Genomic DNA, 18,753 nt, shown 5'->3' on the forward strand with positions numbered 1-18,753 from the left:
GTGTTGGAACCCACCAGGCAGAGGGACTATTGTGATCACTTGGAATCCCTGAGACAGTTTGAGCCAACAGGGAGGCAAGAACTCTGAACTTGGGATTTGTTTGCTGGGAATGATATTTGGGGTGCTCAGGGTGGAGATCTGTGACCCCTGTTCCTGAGAGAGGTGCTAGGGGGCACTTATGGCTGTACTGTAATGAGGGGCTTCAAGAGTCTGATCCAGTTTCTAAGGTCACTGGGGCTGCCCTAGAGCCCCGGGGGAACTTACTGGAATAAGGCCTGCCATCAGGCCTCTCCACCAGGGGGCACCATGGACCCAGTGGAGCCCGTATGGGTTCAGGATACAAGAAGCCCCTGGGCAGGGAAGTCGGTACGTCGTGGAGGATAGAAGATGCAGGGATAGGCGCCCCGGACACGAGTGTGCTGGGGCTTCGGAGCCGCGCAAAGATTTGGCGGGAATGGAGCCATGGGGCGTCCAGGTCTGGTATAGTCACACTGGAATCCCTGGCATCACAGCATCTCCCGTGTCTGGACAGGGCGCGCGGTACGCGCTTCCGGGCCTCTGGGGCGTGGCCAATCGGCGGAGGTGTAGCTGGGGGCGGTGCCTCTGCTGAGCAGGGGCGTGTTCGGTCGCGGGGCGTAGCTCCGCTGGGCGGAGCTACGCGGAACCCGGGTGGCGGTGGCGGCGGCGGCCGCAGCAGGAAATCGGGGCAGAGCCCCGCCGGAGCGAGATCCCGCCCCAGTCCCGGACCCCGCGGAGAGAGCCTCGGGCCGGGCCATGGACGCAGCAGAGCCGGGTAGGCGGTCCGGGATAAGGGATGCGAGAGGGACCTCCCCCAACCGTACCCCACTTCCTAAATTGAGTGGTCTCGCCTGTCCTTTCCGTCCAGAGAACGGGGAAAGGAGTCCCAAATGGGAGGGACGCGAGCATCCTACACTGTGGGGACCCCCAAGCCGAGAGAGACCCAGAACATCACTCCCTGACCCCCTCCCCCTTTGGAGTCTTCACCCCGGATGCCTGGGGGAGGGGGCCCAGGAAGGGGAAGTGGCCGCTTCTGCTTCTGATATTTGTGATGGGGGCAGGGTGTCACGACCTCTGATGGAGAGGCCGATGCGGCAGAATCCCCACCCGGCTCCTCCATAATCAGGGGAGGGGGCATTGCTGATCTGGAGCCCACAGAAGGGGGGCTGTGGCAGAAGTGTGGCAAGGTCTGACTTGTATTTCCGGCTGTCTTTGTGTCTCTGCTGTGCATGTCTAGTGTCATTCGGTCTTTATGTTCCTCTGGTTTCAGTCTGCCCAGATGCGTTTGTGACACGGGCTCTGTGCCGGTCTCTCCCACGTGTATTTCCATCTGTCTGGCCTGAGGTCCATGTGGTTCCATTGTCAAGCTGGCTCTTTCCCCAGGGACAGTGTGGCTGCATCTGGGACATCTGTTTTGTCTCTTTGCTTCTGGGCCCATGTGTGTGTGGGTGTCTCTGTTCCTCGGAGCAGCTGTCCCAGTGTTGGGTTGTGCCTGAGTCCATCTGCCTGCCCTGAGTTGGCTTCACCTCAGGCAACACTGCCTCAGTCCTGACTCTGACACCAGCCCCCATCTCGGACTCTCTACAGGTCCAGAACACTCTCTGTCTCTCTCTTCCCAACCTCCAAACAGCTGGCTAAGGGCCATGGTGTCGGGGCCTCCGTGGGTGGAGGGAGGCTTTGATTGGCCCTTGTATGACACTCCCCTCCCCCAGGGCTACCCCCGGCTCCAGAGAGCAGGAAGAGGTACAGTGACATCTTCCGGAGCCTGGATAACCTCGAGATCTCCCTGGGGAACGTGTGAGTCTGAGCCTAGGCCAGCCCCAAATCCCTAACCATTTAGGTGCATTAGGAACCTATAACATCTGGATCCACTTACCTAACAACCAGAGAAGTCTAAGATGGGTCCTTCCAAAACACCTGGAAAATCCCAAAATTCAGCCCCCAAATCCAGGAAATCCCCCAAATGGTTCTAGGACCCCCATATATCCCTGTGACCACTTAAAACATTTGAGATCCTTATGATCCCACTCTGTGGACCCCAGATTCACCTGGGACCTTTCAAACTCAAGTCCCATTTAGGAAAAAAAAGGAAAGAAAATAAACTCATCTAATCCCCCCAGAACCACTCAGACCTCCCAGATACAAGAGATGACCCAGAGGTGAAATCCAGGACCATCACTCACACTGCTCTGGGGGCCCCCCAACACACCCTAAGCAATTCCGACCGGGTGGAGGGTGGCATCCTGACGCCCTTACCTCCCAGGACCCTTGAGATGCTGCCTGGAGACCCCGTGCTCTCAGGAGACCCAGAGTCTGACAAGACCCCCACAGCCAATGAGGTGAAGGGTGGGACCAAGGAGGCAGGGAGGAGGGGGTCTCCAGGGGGAGGGGCTCTAGGGGGTTGAAGCCCCTCTCCCGCTTGCTCCTGAATGCTGTCTCCCTCCCCCTCAGACCAGTGAAACCAGCATTTGGAGTCGCCCCTCCACAGAGGGTCCGGCGCCCCTTACAGGTAGGGGACTTTGAGGCTGGGGAAGTGGGGGCAGAAAGGAGTCCTTCCTTCAGCTAGTCATCAGCCCTGCCTGTTCCACACACCAGGGACACTGCAGTATACACAACAGAGCTGAGCCCCTGCCCTCAGGGAGCCCCAGGCTCAGTGGAGAATCGGTATAAAATTGCAACTGGACAAGATCATAAAGGGCTGTTTTGGGGAGCCATAGGGTGTAGAATAGGGGTCACTGGTCTGATCAGTCTTGGGGGTCAGGGAAAGCTGTCACAGGTCAGGGTTCAGAGGTCAGAAGACCAACCTCCTGCTCCAGGGGAGGAGCTGGACTTGCGGCTCATTCGGACCACGGGCGGTGTGGATGCAGCTCTGGAGTATGCCAAGACCTGGAGCCGCTATGCCAAGGAGCTGCTGGCCTGGACAGAGAAGAGAGCCAGCCTTGGTGAGGGCCCCTTCTGCCCGACCCCAGGCCCCAGGCAGTGCCCACATCCTGCCGAACTCAGACCCCTGCTGTCTCCCCGCAGAGCTGGAGTTTGCCAAAAGCATCATGAAGATCGCCGAGGCTGGCAAGGTGTCAATCCACCAGCAGGTAGCCATGACCAGACCCCTGCCCCGGGGTCTGAGCCCTCCAGAACCCCAGCCCTGACCCGATAGATCCTCAGCATCCTCCAATGCCAACCCTTCCCCCACCCCCACCCCCTCAGAACCACATGCCACTGCAGTACATCTACACCCTGTTTCTGGAACACGACCTCAGCCTGGGAGCCCTAGCCATGGAAACAGTGGCCCAGCAGAAAAGAGATTACTACCAGGTGAGGGGGCCCTGCTGCCCTAACTATCCCATTCACACCTCCCCAGGAGGAAGGCACTTAGCATCAGTGCCATTTTGCTGTTGAGGAAGCTGAGGCCCAGGGATGCTGAGGAACTTGCCCAAGGTTACCCAGCAGAGATTCAAACCAGGCTTCCTGTGCAATTGCAAAACTGCTTCTGTTCCTTTGCAGGGTTTGGTGGGGGGTGAGGGGGGATGGGGCAAGGCGTTGAGTGTTCCCAGGAAGAGAGCTTTGGCATCTCTGGATCCAGGCTTTAGAAAGGATGAGGTGGAGAGCTGGAGGGTGGGGGAGAGTGCAGACCCCCGAGAGGATGAAAGGCACGTGGTAGAGGGGAGCAGAAAGACTGGGCTTGGCCCTGAGGCAGCCCCCCCACACACATCTGTCCTCCTTGCCAGCCCCTAGCAGCCAAACGAACTGAGATTGAGAAGTGGCGGAAAGAGTTTAAGGAGCAGTGGACGAAAGAGCAGAAGCGGATGGTGAGGCCTTGGCAGGGTGGGTGGGTGCACCCTTGCTGGGCTGGCAGAAGAGAGGAAGAGGTGCTGATCGGTCCCCTTCTGTTCCTGCCCCACCCCCACGGCCCCAGAATGACGCAGTGCAGGCGCTGCGGAGGGCCCAGCTCCAGTATGTACAGCGCAGCGAGGACCTGTGGGTTCGCTCACAGGCGTCTCCCGAGGACCCGGCACCCCAGGCCTCCCCAGGGCCCAGCAAACAGCAGGAGCGGCGGCGGCGATCTCGAGAGGAGGCCCAGGCCAAGGTGGGGACCTAGCCCCGTGCCCCGCCAGAGCTGGAGCTCACCCGGCCCCACACTCTGTCCCACATGTGCCCTAGCCTGGTCTCCCCAGGTGCAGGAGGCCATGGCGCTGTACCAGATGTGCGTCCGCGAGGCCAACGCGCGGCAGCAAGACCTAGAGGCTGCCAAACAGCGGATCGTGTCGCACGTGCGCAAGCTGGTGCTGCAGGGGGACGAAGTGCTGAGGCGGGTGAGACCCTTTCCCACTGCCACCCCACATTCTCCTTTGGCCCCAGTTGAAGGCCCTCTGCCCCTAACCCATCCCCAGGGCCTAGGACTCCTCCCTAGGCGACCAGTTTCCACCCTCGGTCCCTGACCACACGTCAGGCGCCACCCGCATGGGGTCCTGTCTCCCTCTTCCCTCTCCTCCAGGTCAGGCTCTGACCACGGTCCCCCAGCTGCTATTCATTGCTCGCCCCGCCCCCAAACCCTGGCCCCAATGGCGACTCTAAAGGTCAGGCTCCGCCCCCTCTGACTGCAGTTGGTCCTCCCCCCCCCCCCCCCGCCCCGCTTCCCACCCCCCCACCCCCACCACGCAGGTGACCCTGGGACTGTTCAAGCTCCGAGGGGCGCAGGCAGAGCGGGGTCCCCGCGCCTTCTCCGCCCTGGCCGAGTGCTGCGAGCCCTTCGAGCCCGGCCAGCGCTACCAGGAGTTCGTGAGGGTGCTGCAGCCCGAGGCCCCGCCACCCCCTCCGCCTGCCTTCTCCTTCCAGGAGTTCGTGCCTGCTGCGCACAGGTGGGCCTCCCTCAGGGACCAGGGTCAGGAATGAGCCCCAGAGACAGTTGCAGGCTGTTGGCACCACAGGTTGAGTTCTTGGGGGGGTCAGAAAACTCAAAGCCTCAGTTCTTGGATTTGGTTGCCAAAGCATTTTGGGGGGTGGGTATTCCAGTTCTGGGAGAGGCTGAACTTTAGGGTCACTGAACTGGGTGCTCACTGGTGTCAAGGCTTCCAGACACAGGTGCTTCGAGTTGGGTCCTCCTAGACGCAATGCACAGGTGATGTCATCCCAGGGTAGTTTCCTGGTCACCAGAGCCCTCAAACCTCTCCTTTCAGCTCTCCCCTGGACACAAGAAAGAAGATCTCCTGCCCCCCACCACCACGGCTGGATGAAAGTGCCTCGGAGGCAGGCCCCTGGGAGGACGCAGGCACAGGCTGGCAGGGTGAGCACAGTGATAGGGAGGCATGAGTGGTGCCGGGGCAGGGGTCCATCCTAATTGACCTATTCCCTCCCAGGAACTCCAGGCCGGACTCCCGGTGGCGATGCAGACAGTGTGGGTGGTGGCAGTGAGTCCCGGTCCCTGGACTCTCCCACTTCCAGCCCAGGTGGGGCTAGGAGCTGGCCCTAACCCTCTTCCAGTCCTCAGTCCCCAGTCCCCAGTCCCCGACCAGACTCTGACTCTCCATCTCTAACCTTTCACTTGACCTTTGACTTACTTGCCTCCTGACCTATTTTCTTCACCCTCTGATCCATTCTCTTGAGCCAGCTTCTGAACCACCCCCCAGATTGCTGACCCATTCTCCAACCCCTAGTCATTGACCTGACTTTCTTCCTGACCTCTGACCCTTTCCCCAAGGGCATCTGTGGGTGGTTCTGGAAAGCCTAAAAACCAGGAATATCTCCTTAGCCCTGGAGCTTCCCCACGACCCCTGTGACCCCTGACCTCTGTGATGCTGACTCTAGGCTCTGGCACAAGGCGGTTGGTGAAGGTCTCATCCATAGGCACTGAGTCCTCAGATGACTTTGAAGAGCGAGACCCTGGTAAGGCTGGAAGCAAATGGGGTGTGGTGAGGGTGGGGGGTGGACCAGACACCCTTGACCGTGTGTCCCTGCAGACCTGGTAGATGGGCTGGAAAACGGCCTAGGAAGCCCCTTCAGGAAGTGGACGCTGTCCAATGCGGCCCAGACTCACCGGCTGCGGCGGCTCCGGGGCCCAGCCAAGTGCCGCGAGTGTGACGCCTTCATGGTCAGCGGGACCGAGTGCGAGGAGGTGTGGCCTGGGCCCATCAACCAATGACCTCTTCTGACCCCAGTGACCTCCCTGACCCCAGACACTTCTCTGACCTGAAATCCCTATGCCCCTTCTGCCATTAGGACATGCCCTGATATAATGATGCCCTATGAGTCTCCCCCACTCCCCAGAGGATCCCTATGACCTCCCTTCCCCTGCTGATCCCTGATGACCTCCCAACACTGTGACATTCCCTTCAGTGCTTTCTGACCTGCCACAAGCGCTGCCTGGAGACTCTACTGATCCTCTGTGGACATAGGCGGCTCCCAGCCCGGACCCCCCTCTTTGGGGTTGACTTCCTACAGCTTCCCAGGGACTTCCCGGAGGAGGTGCCCTTTGTGATCACCAAGTGCACAGCCGAGATAGAACAGCGTGCCCTGGGTGTGCAGGTGCTGCCCTGATTCTTGACCACCCCCAGTAGTGACCCGGCACTCCTGATGGCCAGTTGGTAAACCGGATGTTTCTCTCCTACCCCTGCCCTACAGGGCATTTACCGAGTCAGTGGGTCCCGGGTCCGCGTGGAGCGGCTGTGCCAGGCTTTTGAGAATGGTCGAGCATTGGTGGACATGTCAGGAAACTCACCTCATGATGTCTCAAGTGTTCTCAAGAGATTCCTCCAGGAGGTGGGTACTCAGCGGCTCAGGGGTAGGGGCTGGGTGGGTTCAGGCTGAGGACCCTCTGCAGCCCACCCAAACCCATGTCCCTCCTGCCATTCCACCCCCAGCTCACTGACCCCGTGGTCCCCTTCCACCTCTACGACGCCTTCATCTCTCTGGCTAAGACCCTGCATGCAGACCCAGGGCACGACCCTGGGACCCCCAGCCCCAGCCCTGAGGTTATCCGCTCGCTGAAGACCCTCTTGGTGCAGCTGCCTGACTCTAACTACAGTACCCTGCGGCACCTGGTGGCCCATCTGTTCAGGTGTGCACTGTCCCCGACCTTGAAATGTGACTTCTGACCCAAGGCACGGATCTGTGACCCCGTCTGTGGACATAACTACTGACCTCTGGGACTGATCCCTGATGCTGACTTCTGATCTTTGCATGTGTTTTCTGAGCTCTGAATTTTAATACGTGACTCTAGACTTTGGGTGCCGACCCCAAACTCCACTGCCAGACAGGTAGCTGCTGGTCTCAGACAATGACTGGGACACATACCCATGACTGGGGTGGGTTGCCATGAGCCTGGCCTACGGCTCTTCTCTGACAGCCAGTGACCACATATTCTGTGCTCTGATCTTTTTCCTCATACCATCCCCAGGGTGGCTGCACAGTTTGAGGAAAACAAGATGTCTGCCAACAACCTGGGCATTGTGTTTGGCCCAACACTGCTGCGGCCCCCGGAAGGTCCAGGGACAGCTGGTGCCGGCCCTGTCACCTGCCTACTAGACTCTGGGCACCAGGCCCAGCTCGTCGAGTTCCTCATTGTATACTACGAGCAAATCTTTGGGATGGACGACCTCCCTGTGGCCACTGAGCCCCTGCCCCAAGACCCCAGTCCAGCCCCTGGACCTCTCCTAAACAACAACCCCCAGCCACCATCCTCTGACCTTGCTCCAGATCCCCTGCCCCCAGTCCTAGCATCAGATCCTGACCCAGACCCTGAGCCCCACAGTACCTTGGAGAAGCATCCTGAGGCCACACCTCCTGAGGTAGGAACCCACTGGGCCCACAGACATGGGGAGGCCCTTCTTCCCATTTAATCTTCTCTCTCTCCCATCTTCCTTCCATCACTTTGCCTTTAAACTTTTCTCTTTCATTCCCTCTCTCCCTAAAAGTGAGGAATGGAGTGGTAGGTGATAACAATGGAAGTAATAATGGAGGAATGAAAGCTCTGCAGAGTTACTAACATAGGTGATCATTTATTCCTGCAACAGAATATTTCTTGAACATATACTATGTACCAAGCACTGTTGTAGTAGGCATTACAAATACATCAGTGAGTAAATTATTCAGAGACCCCATCCTTTTGGTGACTGCATTCTACTGGGAAAGAAACCAACAACAAATAAGAAATATGGTATAATGTTAGTTTGTAGGACATTACAAGGTGACAAGTACTATGGAGAAGAAAAGAAAGGGTAGTGCAAGGTAAGAGACATGGAGGGTCACTAAGGAGAGGTGGAGAGCAGTGTGCAGCAGTAAATAGGATGCTGTGGCCAGGTCTCCTGGAAAAGGTAGATTTGAGCAAAGACTGGAAAGATGTGGGGGAGGATTGAGCCAGATGGAGATCTGGGGAAGGGGGTTCTGAAGGGAACAGTCAGTGCAAAGGCCCTGAGGTGAGAGCATGCCTGGTGTGTTTAAGGTGCAGCCCCAAGCTGTAATGAATTAGGAAGAGAAGGTGGTAGAAAGTGAGGCCAAAGAGGGGTCTGTGGAATGCCATGCATGTATGGGCATTTTATAGTCTTCCTATTATCATCACCACAGCCATGAGAGGTAGATACTGTTAGTGAAAACCATTTACAGATGCGACTCCTACTGGTGGCTTCCCTGTCCCTCAGATCCTGCTACACACATCATTCCCGAGAACCTGCACCTCCCCCGCACAGTGGCCCAGAGCTGGCAAAGGGGCTGTCAGTGAGCACTGGGTCTCAGAGCCATGGAATGGCTCAAAAAGTGCTCAGGACATGTAGAAAGAACTCCAGCTGCTGTTAGCATTTAGCTAAAGATCAACTGAAGGATATACAGATACACTGAAAAGCAGGTGTGCAGAGTTGCTGAGCAGAGCAGAGCAGAGGCAGGTAGGTGACCTGCTACTCATGCGGACATGGCTAAGTCACTCCCTGGGCTGGTTGGCTGCTGAGCGAGGGTGCTCCTTCCCACGTGGAGCCCATAGCTGAGATTAGTAATACTGCTCTTCATAAGGGGATAAGCAGGATTACTATAAAGGGCATCGTCACCCCAGATACTAAAACTGCCAAAGACCTTTTACATATCCAGGAACAAACCCTCAGCTCTCCAAGAATCTCAAAGAACTGGGATTTATTGTTGGGGTTTTGGTCTTGGGTTTGTTCCTACAGATTCCAACTCCACAAAGTGACCAGAGAGACATGGTTGAGGACACCAGAGAGGAGGGAGGGGAAGGTAAGTATGTTGGGGGGCAGCCCAGGAGTTGTAGGGGTGTTCTTGCCTGGGGTGGCTTGGCTGAGAGATGACTCCCAGGAGATATCCAGAGGACTTAGGGGTCCTCAGCAATGACCATGCCATCCTGCAGTGTCCAGCCAAGGTCCAGAGGACTCACTGCTGGGGACACAATCCCGTGGTCACTTCAGCCGTCAGCCAGTGAAATATCCCCGGGGCGGTGTGCGGCCTGTCACCCACCAGCTGTCCAGCTTGGCCCAGGTAGCTTCCAAATTGAGCGAAGAGACCCCTGTTGCATCAGTGACCCGAGGGAGTTTGCGGAGGCGGGGACCTGGCCCTGTCTCGTCCTCGTCGCCTGAGGGCAGCCCTCTGCGCCGCACCCCACTGCCCAAGCATTTTGAGATCACCCAGGAGACAGCCCGGCTCCTGTCCAAGCTACACAATGAAGCTGTGCCCAAGGCCACCTGTTGTCCAGACCCCCAACCTGAGGAAGTCGAGGACCATCTCTGACCATCCCAGCATTCTGACTGAGGAGTAAAGGACTGAGAGGGTGTTCAGTGTTGGGGGAGGGTGGAATCTGGAGAGTTACTGTAAGGAAAGACTACATGGCCTGGGAGACCAAAACCCTTGTTGGGACAATATACCAGGATTCCCCCGGCTATACACAGGTCACTGCCCATTAGGGCCACTCAGGTTCAGAGGTGAGTCGGGGTCAGTACTCAGGGTCAATACAAGTCCTGGGATCCTTGGTGTCCACCATAGTGTCTGACTCCTGAACAGGGCTGCCTTTTGCTACTTTGGTTGTGGCCGGTCCCCCACTTCTCCCTACTTCCTTAGCTGACCTCGGGTGACCAGCTCTTGGAAGGTGTGGGCAGCCCAGATTCGACATCCTGGTGGTACCCGGGGTCTGATGACCTGGGAATAAACTGGGTCTCTTATACCCTTGAGTGTCTTTCTTTGCCAGGCGAGGCTGATGGGAGAGATAGGTGAGGGCCACATCCTTTGACCCCGTTTAACCCTCCAGAGGAACCAAGGCCCCCTTTTCATTCCCAAACATCCTTGAGCACCTACAGGTAGTACTGGCTGGGCCAGCACACCAGGCTGAGTCACACCCGCCCGGCCCTCCCGGAGCTCCACGTCCCCGATCCGGGCCTGCATAATCAAACAAATATAACAAAGTGCAGATAACCGGGACAATGGAGCTGTGTGCTCTGGGCCGTGGGAGCCCGGGACCGGCACAAGCCGGGGCCGGGCAGGGGGCTGCGGGGCCGGGGCGGAGGGCGCGGGGGCGGGATTTCGAGAAACTTAAGTGCGGCTCGAGGGTCAGCTGGGGCAGGAGAGGTCCGAGGGGCACCGCAGGCCGCAGCGCGGGGCATCACAGTGCTGGAGAAGCGGGGGCGGGGCGGGGGTCCCGGCGGTGGGAGCCCAGTCGGATCAGGGCGTGGCTTGGAACTCGGCGACGGATTGGATGCCAGGGAGCGGGCGGGGTGGGGCCGGGCGGGGGCGCGGACCCTGAGACCACCCGGAGCTTCGCCCAGGCTGTCCGAGGTCACCCGCGGGAATTCTGGTGCAGTGAGTGACTCAGCCCCCGGAAGGCTCGAAACTGCGTGCGTGTGAGGTGGGCGAGGACGGGGGCGGGGGTCCCGCGCCGGAAGTGGAGAGGGGCGACCGAGAGGCCGGGAGGAAATGAGGGGGGTGCTGCGGTTCCGGGAGACCTTGTCCTTACCGCGGCTGCGGGGGCTGGGCTCCCCCAGGTGGCGGAGACGGGGCGGGGCTCCCCTAGGTGGCGGGGGCGGGGCGCCGCGCCCAGGCAGGGGCAGGGGCGGGACCTCGCCTCCCGTGCTCTCTCTGCTGCCCGCGCCCAGCGCACCCGGACGCTCCTCCGTTCCTGCGGTGGACTCCAGGCTATGGGTCTGGGGCCTACCCCGACCCTCTGGGAGGCCGTCCCGTCTGTGGCGTGACAGGCGGCCCAGGTGAGGCGGGTAGTGACGGTGGTGGGTGGGCGCGGGTCCCGGGGAGGGTGCGGCACGTGCCTATGGGGCCTGGGCACCGCCCCCTCCTCCCCTCTGCCCCAGCTCCTCCTCCAGCCAGCCTAGGGGCGCCTGGAGGCCCGGCGGGCCACCGCCTCCGTGACCGCCCCCTTTGTCTGGGAGGCCGCCAGGGTCCTCTGTCCCCCTCGTAATGCCCAAATGCCCCGCCCGCTTCGGGAGCTCTCGCGCCCAAACCCGCTGCCCAACTTCTGGGGCTGCATCGGCTGTCCGCTCTGGTGGATCTGCTCCCTGATAAAGGAAAGAAGGATGGCCAAGAAGGAATTCTTGAGACATCTTTGGTACAAAAGGTGGTTTTATTAAAGCATGGGACAGGACTCATGGGCAGAAAGAGCTGCACTGGAGTCTTGAGGATAAGTGGCCCATTATATACTCTCAAGTTGGGAGGGGGTTAGGGATAGCCTAAGTCTCTAAGGAATTCTGGAAGCAAGGTTCCCAGGACCTTGAGAGGGCTAGCTCTTGTTGAGAAAAGGTCATTTATTACCATCAGGTAAAACCTGAGTCATGGGACCCTTTCGATGTCTACTGGTGGGCCATATGCTTGGAAGATGATTGCCACCATGTATCTTGGGGAGTTGAGAGATAAATGAAATTTCCAAAGGAATTTTTATATGTTAAAGTAGACTTACAGGATGTTGGGGGGTGGTGGTGATTGGGCCAGGATTGCCTTTTGCCCTTAGCAAAGTATTAACATCAAGGCCGTTGAGTCCCTAGAAGAATGTCACTCTGCTTGTTTCAAAAACTTGTCAGTGGGCTATTGATAATAAGGAAATTTAATAATTTTTCTTCTGCCTTTGTTTCCCACATCATTCACCAGCACCACTTTACCCTGAGGCATCTGAGTTTGAGACCCTTGCCCTTCCTGTCCTGACCCTCCCCTCTGGCTGCTGCTCCTTCCTGTGCCCTTCCAACAAATGCCACCTGCACTGACCTTTCCCTCTGTGCCCCCAGATGGCCACCATGGGCCGGTGCTACTACAATGAGACCATCGGCTTTTTCTACAACAACAGTGGCAAGGAGCTCAGCTCCCACTGGCGGCCCAAAGATGTGGTTGTGGTGGCCCTGGGGCTGACCGTCAGCGTTCTGGTGCTCCTGACTAACTTGCTGGTGATCGCAGCTATCGCCTCCAACCGCCGCTTCCACCAGCCCATTTACTACCTGCTCGGCAACCTGGCCGCAGCCGACCTCTTTGCAGGCGTGGCCTACCTCTTCCTCATGTTTCACACAGGCCCTCGTACCGCCAGACTCTCGCTGGAGGGCTGGTTCGTGCGGCAGGGCCTGCTGGACACAAGCCTGACCGCCTCGGTGGCCACACTGTTAGCCATCGCCGTGGAGCGGCACCGCAGCGTGATGGCCGTGCAGCTGCACAGCCGCCTGCCCCGCGGCCGCGTTGTCCTGCTCATCGTGGGGGTGTGGGTGGCCGCACTGGGCCTGGGGCTGCTGCCCGCCCACTCGTGGCACTGCCTCTGCGCCCTGGACCGCTGCTCACGCATGGCCCCTCTGCTCAGCCGCTCCTACCTGGCTGTCTGGGCACTGTCCAGCCTGCTTGTCTTCCTGCTCATGGTGGCTGTCTATACCCGCATTTTCTTCTACGTGAGGCGGAGGGTGCAGCGCATGGCGGAGCACGTCAGCTGCCACCCCCGCTACCGAGAGACCACACTCAGCCTAGTCAAGACCGTTGTCATTATCCTGGGTGAGTGAGGGCCCTTCCGCTGGCCCAGGGTTGCCAGAACCCTGCTGCCCTCCCCCTCCCTACCCCAACTCCCACGAGACACGGGAGGGGATCATTTGGGTGGGGAATGTTCTCCAAGGAGGTGACATCTGAGCAGAGACCTGAATGCTGGGGAAGGGAAGAGTTCCAGGCAGAGGGAACAGAAGGTGAGAGCCCTGCAGGACCGGGCCACTGCCTCCAAAGAGGAGAGGAGGCCCGTGTGGCTGGAGAGAAGCAGGAGAGAAGGTCAGCACCGCCTCGAAGGGCACAGGCAAGAGTCAGATTTTGTTTTGAGTTCTGTGGGAAGCCCTCCAGAGTTCTTAGCCGGGAGTGATGAGGTCAGTCCGGCTGGAGAGGGGTCTGAATGGGGGAGGCAGCAAGGTACATCCCCTGTGGGTACACTCCCTACCCCACCAAGAACAAGGAGTGATTCTTCCCTATGAGCCTCCCTTCCCCCACCAAGTAACTGGCCTGTCCCACAGTGACCTCCTTTCCCCAATAGAACAAATCTCCACGTAGAAGGGTCCAGCGCCCTGTCTAGTGTACCTGTTAGGAAAGGTATCCCTTTCTGGCAGACACATCAGACAAGGGTGTCAGGCCTTGCAAGCTTGGGCCTGACACTCCAGCCCTGAGCTCAGAGCTGGGGGTGCTGGGCCCCCAGAACCAGCCCCACTCACCTTGGACCCCATCCTGCAGGAGCATTCGTGGTCTGCTGGACACCAGGCCAGGTGGTGCTGCTCCTGGACGGTCTGGGCTGCAAGTCCTGCAACGTTCTGGCCGTGGAGAAGTATTTCCTACTCTTGGCAGAGGCCAACTCACTGGTCAACGCTGTGGTGTACTCGTGCCGAGACGCTGAGATGCGTCGCACCTTCCGCCGCCTCCTCTGCTGTCTGTGCCTTCGCCGGTCACCCCACGAGTCTGCCCGCTATGCTCCCTCCACCCGAACAGGGGCCAGCACGCGCATCATGCTTCCAGAGAACGGCCACCCCCTGATGGACTCCACCCTGTAGCCAGCCTGGGACTTCAGTGCGCTGATGCAAATGCCCAATTAGAGCCCCCGTCTGCTTGTAAATGCACCGGGCTCGACCTGAGCTGCAGGACAGACCCTCAGTCCGCGTGGCACAGCTCCCCTGCCAGCCTTCCCTGGGCTCATGGCTCTGCCTGCTGTAGGGCCTCGGGGTCATCTTGGAATGCCCAGGAGAGAGTCAGAGGGGATTCAGGAATCTGCTCTTCAATCATCTCAGGCCATGGGGTTTTTTAACTGACATTTTCTGGTTTTACTGCCCATCCCTGGTAAACCCTGTGGACCACTTCCTTGTCCATGGCGGTGTGGGTGTTAGACCGGGGAGAGGAGGGCTGTCTCAGGCCACTCTGCCCAGTGCGACAGGGTTACCGAGGCTGGCCCAGGGATGCACCATCTGCCAGAAGCAGATTCTTTAGGGGCATGGACTGAGGGGTGCTGAGCATGAGCTAGGAAAAGGTTTGTGGCCTCTTGGAGCTTCTGGGGTCTTGCCTGTCCCGTTTAGAATTGAGGGGGGGTCTGTGGGGAGAACATGATACAAGGAGTAAACCTTTCTTTCCACTGAGGTCTCCAGAGCATTTTCTGTCATCAAGTCAGATAGTCCATCTGTCCCTGTGTCCCAGAATTGTCCAGCTCAGCTCAGGCTAGGCTAAGATCTTCTCAGCCCTGTTCTCTTTCCTCTTTGATCACTGCACGGCTGTTTCTCTCTCTCTCTTTCCCTTTAAATCCTATACACAACATGGGACTCAGCCTCACAACCTTGAGGTCAAAAGTGGCTTGATCTGACTGAGCCTCTCCATCTCTCCTTTTGGAGGTCTTGCATCCATTCTGTGTGTTCCCCTGCCTCTAACTCACCACCCCTATCTGTCTCTGTCCTCTGGAGCCCACAGTGGTCTCTGACCTGTGTGAGCCCTCTTTCTCCTGCCTTCCCTTTCGCCTTGGTCTAGGTTATTGTCAGCCGTCAATTGTCCACCCCTACACCTAGATCCATCCATACCTACAGGCCAAGGGAAGTGGAGCCTGTGGAGCAGGAAGTAGGATTTGAGAGCTGCCATTTCTCAAGCTCCTCGGATGTGCCTGGCACACTGATAAGCACTGTAGGTACATTATTTAATCGTTACTTGCATCTTGTGCAGAGGCACACTTATCTTCACATGAGGACTACGGCTCAGAGAGGTTGCCACCTGGCCCGTGGTTACACAGCTTCCAAAGGTCACAGAGATGAATCAAGGGACTAGAGACACCCCCGGGGAAAGAGTTTTCGATCCCCACAATGTCCAGATTTAGTTACACCCTAGTCTGATTTTCCTCACCTCACCTCACAGCCCCCCCAAGGCTTCAGACATGCCATGAGGAGCCCCCTTTCAGATGCTCAGAGATCCACCCTGCAGGTACAGTGTAGACCAGAATCTGGATTCTCTGCTTCCACTTCACCAGGGAGGAGACAGAGTTATAGCTCTACTTAAGGTTCGCATGCTACATAATGGCTAGAATGTGGACCTAGGCCTCCCATTATAGGCTAGATTCTTCAACCACTAAAGCACATGTCGTGGAAGAATCAAAAACATCTAAGTCCTTCTACATTATATGAGGCTAGGTTTCCCTTGGGGAAAACTCCCCCTGCCCTAAGACAGCTCTGTGTAGGCAAGAATAAACTGGGTTGCTGGGTACTTCAGGGTCCAAGATGGGAAGCAGGACTTCTAGGACCTGAGGCCAGAATCTCCAGAGATGGTGACCCAAGTGAGCCCTGTCCACCATGGGTCTGGGCACAGGACCATGAAAGATGCAGTCCTTGCCTCTGTGGAGCTCCAGGCCTATTGGACAGACAAATTTGGGTGCCAAAGCTATTTCCTATGGGGTGGGGCCCTTGAAGGCCTCCCAAAGGCCTCTCTGTTTCATTTGCTTTTATGTCAGCTTCCCCCAGGTTCTAACCCGCACTCCTCTGGTCTCCTTTGCCATCTTGTCCCATTGTTTTTTCCCTCTCTTGTAGATCTCTCCTCCCTTTAAGATTTGGTCCCTAAAGATTTCAGCCCTATGCCCCCACCACTGTTCTCTGAAGCACACCAAAATTACTCACAATTTTAAGGTTTCCTGTGCAGGGCTGAACTTTTGCCCAGGGCAACAGCTCTCTCTGGGCCCCACAAGTTCTAGCACTTCCTCTTAGTGGGGCCCAGTGTTGGGTTTCCTTAATCAGGGAGCTTTCGATGTGGTTCCTAATACTGACCCACATCACTCATTTCCATTCCCTGCTGCCTTTTTTGGAGTCCTCCAATCCAATCAAACCAGATGTTTTGAGTTTCCTTTCCATCAGCAATGGGAAGAAGATGGGTCCTTCCCTGAAGTGGTCCCAGAGAGGCTGAGGAGCCTTTATGAGGCTGCATCTGGAATCTGCCCTCAGAGCAAAGAGGCTCCAGCAAGTCCCAATGACTTTGAAATGATTCATGTCCAGTCCGTTCCCTTTCTCTCACATGACGATCCTTGTCAGATGCCATAAGCTCTAATGGCTAGGAACAAAGACCTGTGGAGATTTGCTCTTGGGGTATGCCTCAGAGGAGACCCTCAGGAAGCATCCTTCAGTAGTGGGTATTCTAGGACCTGATTGCAGTAGATGGAGAGAATGAATAAACCCAAGGTCATTTTGAAAGGAGAATTGATTTGTGCAGCTGAGAAAATCACTCAGCCACCATCACCTCACACTTCTACACCCCTCGTGGAAAACTCCAAGGAGGAAGAACCAGTAGGCTGGGAGACCTAGTGATGCATCTGATGGGGCTTAAACTGGGGGGACCATTAGGGGACTGAGGAGGGGTTTGGGACTCAGGGCTTCTGGAGATGAATGGTGGGTGTTGGTGGGGATCTGAGAGGGATTTCTGAGAAGGAAAGGGTAGCTTAAGGAAAGAGTGGGGTACCTGAGAAGTGGGGATTTGGAAGAGATGTGTGGGTTCCTGAGGAGGTGGGGGGATCTGAGATATGGGGTCATTGAGGAAGAATGGGGACCTGTGAGGACTGAAGGCTCTAAGGAGGCATGGGGGCTCAGGAGAAGTGGGTGCTATGGTGAAAAGTCGAGGGCGCTGAGGAGATAGGGGGCTGTTCTCTGAGGAGGCTTGAGAGTCTCAGGAAATGCGGGACCTCTCTGAGGAGGTGCGGCGGCTCTGAGGAGACGTGAGGGGCCCTAAGAAGGATTAAGGTCTCTAAGCAGGAATCCTTGCTCGGAGCAGGTGAGGGAGGCGGAGGTATGCGAGTGGAAAAAGGTGGTTGAAGGTGCGAAGAGCTGTTGCCTCGGCAACTCGCAACCAAGTCCTGGGCCGTTGAAAGGGGCCGTTGGGGGCGTGTCCGTGGGCGGGGCCGGGCGGCCCAGGCGGCAGCAATTGGCTGGCAGAGACGGCGGGGCGTGTCTGTGGGCGGAACTCGGCCTCCTGGCTGGCGGCTGTTGGCTGGAGGCGGCGGCGAGGGGTGGGGCTCGGGGCGCGCGCGCGCAGGCCGCGGGTGGCGGGGGTTGGCTGCGGCACCCTTGTGAGCGCTCCAGGCCAGGCGGATCTCCCTCAGCGCCTGCCGGGCCCCGCCGCCCATGGACTCCCTGCCGCGCCCACAGCGCCCCGCGCCGCCTCTGCCGGCCCCGCTCCGCCCGCCGCCCGGGCCCCCTCCGGGCCCCGACACAGGCGAGGTCCTGCAGCAGATTATGGCCATCACCGACCAGAGCCTGGAGGAGGCGCAGGCCAGGTGCTGCGCGGGCTCGACGGGGGCGGGGGAGGGCACCCAAAGTCACGGCAGAGAAGGGGGCGGGCCCAGGAGCCAGGGCCAAGTCGGCTGGGAGAGAGCCCGAGGGGTGAGGAGGGTGAGGGGTCAGAGGCTGGGAGCATCTCTGGGCGGGGAGCGGGAAGGGGAGATGTGGGGGCACTGGGAGGACTGAAGGCGGGGTTCTGAAGCCTAGGGGACTTAGGAGGTTAAAACGCAACGGATTGAAGGGTTTATGGGGCTAAGCGGCGGGTGATGGGTTGTAAGGGCCCGTCCTGGGGCGAGAGGAATGGGCTTAAGGGGAGTTTGTGGTTGGGGAGGTCTATGGTGAAAGGCAGTTTCGTGTTTTATGGAATGTAAAGGGTAAGAGGAGAGCGGGGGCGGGGGGTGCGGGTAACGGCTGAGAGATGGGAGTAAGTGAAGGGTGGGCAGGTAAATGGATGCATTAGTGGGACTTCTGAGGTGGGGAGTTCTGAGAGCAGATAATGGAGAGAGTTGTGGGCAGTGGGTCTCAGGAATGAGGAGATGGGGGTGACTTCGTGCGGGAACCATCAGGAGAAAAGGTTGGTGGGTGAGCTGGATGGAGGGATGGAGGGCCGCCTTTTTGTTAACTCAGCATATATTTATTAGACACTTACTGTGCGGGGGACACCCAGCTGGGTGCCGACATAGTCCCTGCTCTCAAGCTCATAGAGGGAGAGGAAAAGTAGCAAAAACTAAGAATACATTGTGAGAAAAGCTCTAAGAAAAGGCATAGCATGCTGTGGGAAGTCAGATGTAGAGAACACCGCACTTTCAGAGTCCCAGAGGTGGGAAAGACCTGGAAGAAAGCAGAGCCAGAGACGCAAAGTCCTGAGTTCAGTTTGCAGACAGGTTGGAACCAGGACTGTGCAGAGCCCACAAGTCTCAGGAAGGAGTTTGGATTTTATTTCAATTGCGGTGGGAAGAATCACAGTAGTTTTAAGACGACCTGGCCTGGGGCACCTGAGTGGCTCAGTTGGTTAAGTATC

General features: G+C 57.9%; 3 protein-coding genes across 6 annotated transcripts in view; all 3 read left to right on the plus strand.

Annotated features, from left to right (window-relative positions):
- The first annotated feature begins 684 nt into the window (after positions 1-684).
- Positions 685-10,169, plus strand: LOC122909512 (GEM interacting protein). The gene is made up of 21 exons (XM_044253769.1): positions 685-793; positions 1,731-1,815; positions 2,282-2,357; positions 2,470-2,527; positions 2,835-2,960; positions 3,043-3,107; positions 3,223-3,330; positions 3,744-3,824; positions 3,932-4,102; positions 4,191-4,328; positions 4,678-4,874; positions 5,193-5,299; positions 5,373-5,462; positions 5,821-5,898; positions 5,973-6,127; positions 6,349-6,537; positions 6,634-6,771; positions 6,873-7,069; positions 7,409-7,799; positions 9,168-9,231; positions 9,362-10,169. Exons 1-21 carry the CDS (start codon positions 775-777, stop codon positions 9,736-9,738), a joined length of 2,910 nt encoding a protein of 969 aa, XP_044109704.1. The 5' UTR covers positions 685-774; the 3' UTR covers positions 9,739-10,169.
- A 577-nt stretch (positions 10,170-10,746) lies between these two features.
- Positions 10,747-14,569, plus strand: LPAR2 (lysophosphatidic acid receptor 2). Of its 4 annotated transcripts, none has more exons than XM_044253772.1 (3): positions 10,747-10,846; positions 12,094-12,969; positions 13,684-14,569. In XM_044253772.1, the coding sequence occupies exons 2-3, from the start codon at positions 12,228-12,230 to the stop codon at positions 13,995-13,997; spliced, it is 1,056 nt and encodes a 351-aa protein (XP_044109707.1). In that variant the 5' UTR covers positions 10,747-10,846; positions 12,094-12,227; the 3' UTR covers positions 13,998-14,569. The 4 variants fall into 4 exon arrangements, with proteins under 4 accessions (XP_044109707.1, XP_044109706.1, XP_044109708.1 ...); XM_044253771.1 differs by having other exon boundaries at positions 12,228-12,969; XM_044253773.1 differs by having other exon boundaries at positions 10,747-10,835; positions 12,228-12,969.
- A 3,007-nt stretch (positions 14,570-17,576) lies between these two features.
- The window catches only part of PBX4 (PBX homeobox 4), a 35,728-nt gene continuing 34,551 nt past the window's right edge, over positions 17,577-18,753 (plus strand). The window contains exon 1 of the mRNA XM_044253774.1: positions 17,577-17,728. Coding sequence (XP_044109709.1) covers positions 17,577-17,728 — 152 coding nt within the window. The remainder of the gene's footprint in view (positions 17,729-18,753) is intronic.

The sequence above is a fragment of the Neovison vison genome, chromosome 6, assembly GCF_020171115.1.
Source record: "Neovison vison isolate M4711 chromosome 6, ASM_NN_V1, whole genome shotgun sequence".
Taxonomy (NCBI): Eukaryota; Metazoa; Chordata; class Mammalia; order Carnivora; family Mustelidae; genus Neogale; species Neogale vison.

Bases quoted from the DNA above. Each gene is read 5' to 3' on its own strand.
- LOC122909512 (XM_044253769.1), top strand. The intron at 3,825-3,931 runs GTGAGGCCTTGG...CCACGGCCCCAG, and splicing joins CGAAAGAGCAGAAGCGGATG to AATGACGCAGTGCAGGCGCT. The intron at 4,329-4,677 runs GTGAGACCCTTT...CCCACCACGCAG, and splicing joins GGGACGAAGTGCTGAGGCGG to GTGACCCTGGGACTGTTCAA.
- LPAR2 (XM_044253772.1), top strand. From the start codon at position 12,228: ATGGCCACCATGGGCCGGTGCTACTACAATGAGACCATCGGCTTTTTC. The intron at 12,970-13,683 runs GTGAGTGAGGGC...CCCATCCTGCAG, and splicing joins GACCGTTGTCATTATCCTGG to GAGCATTCGTGGTCTGCTGG.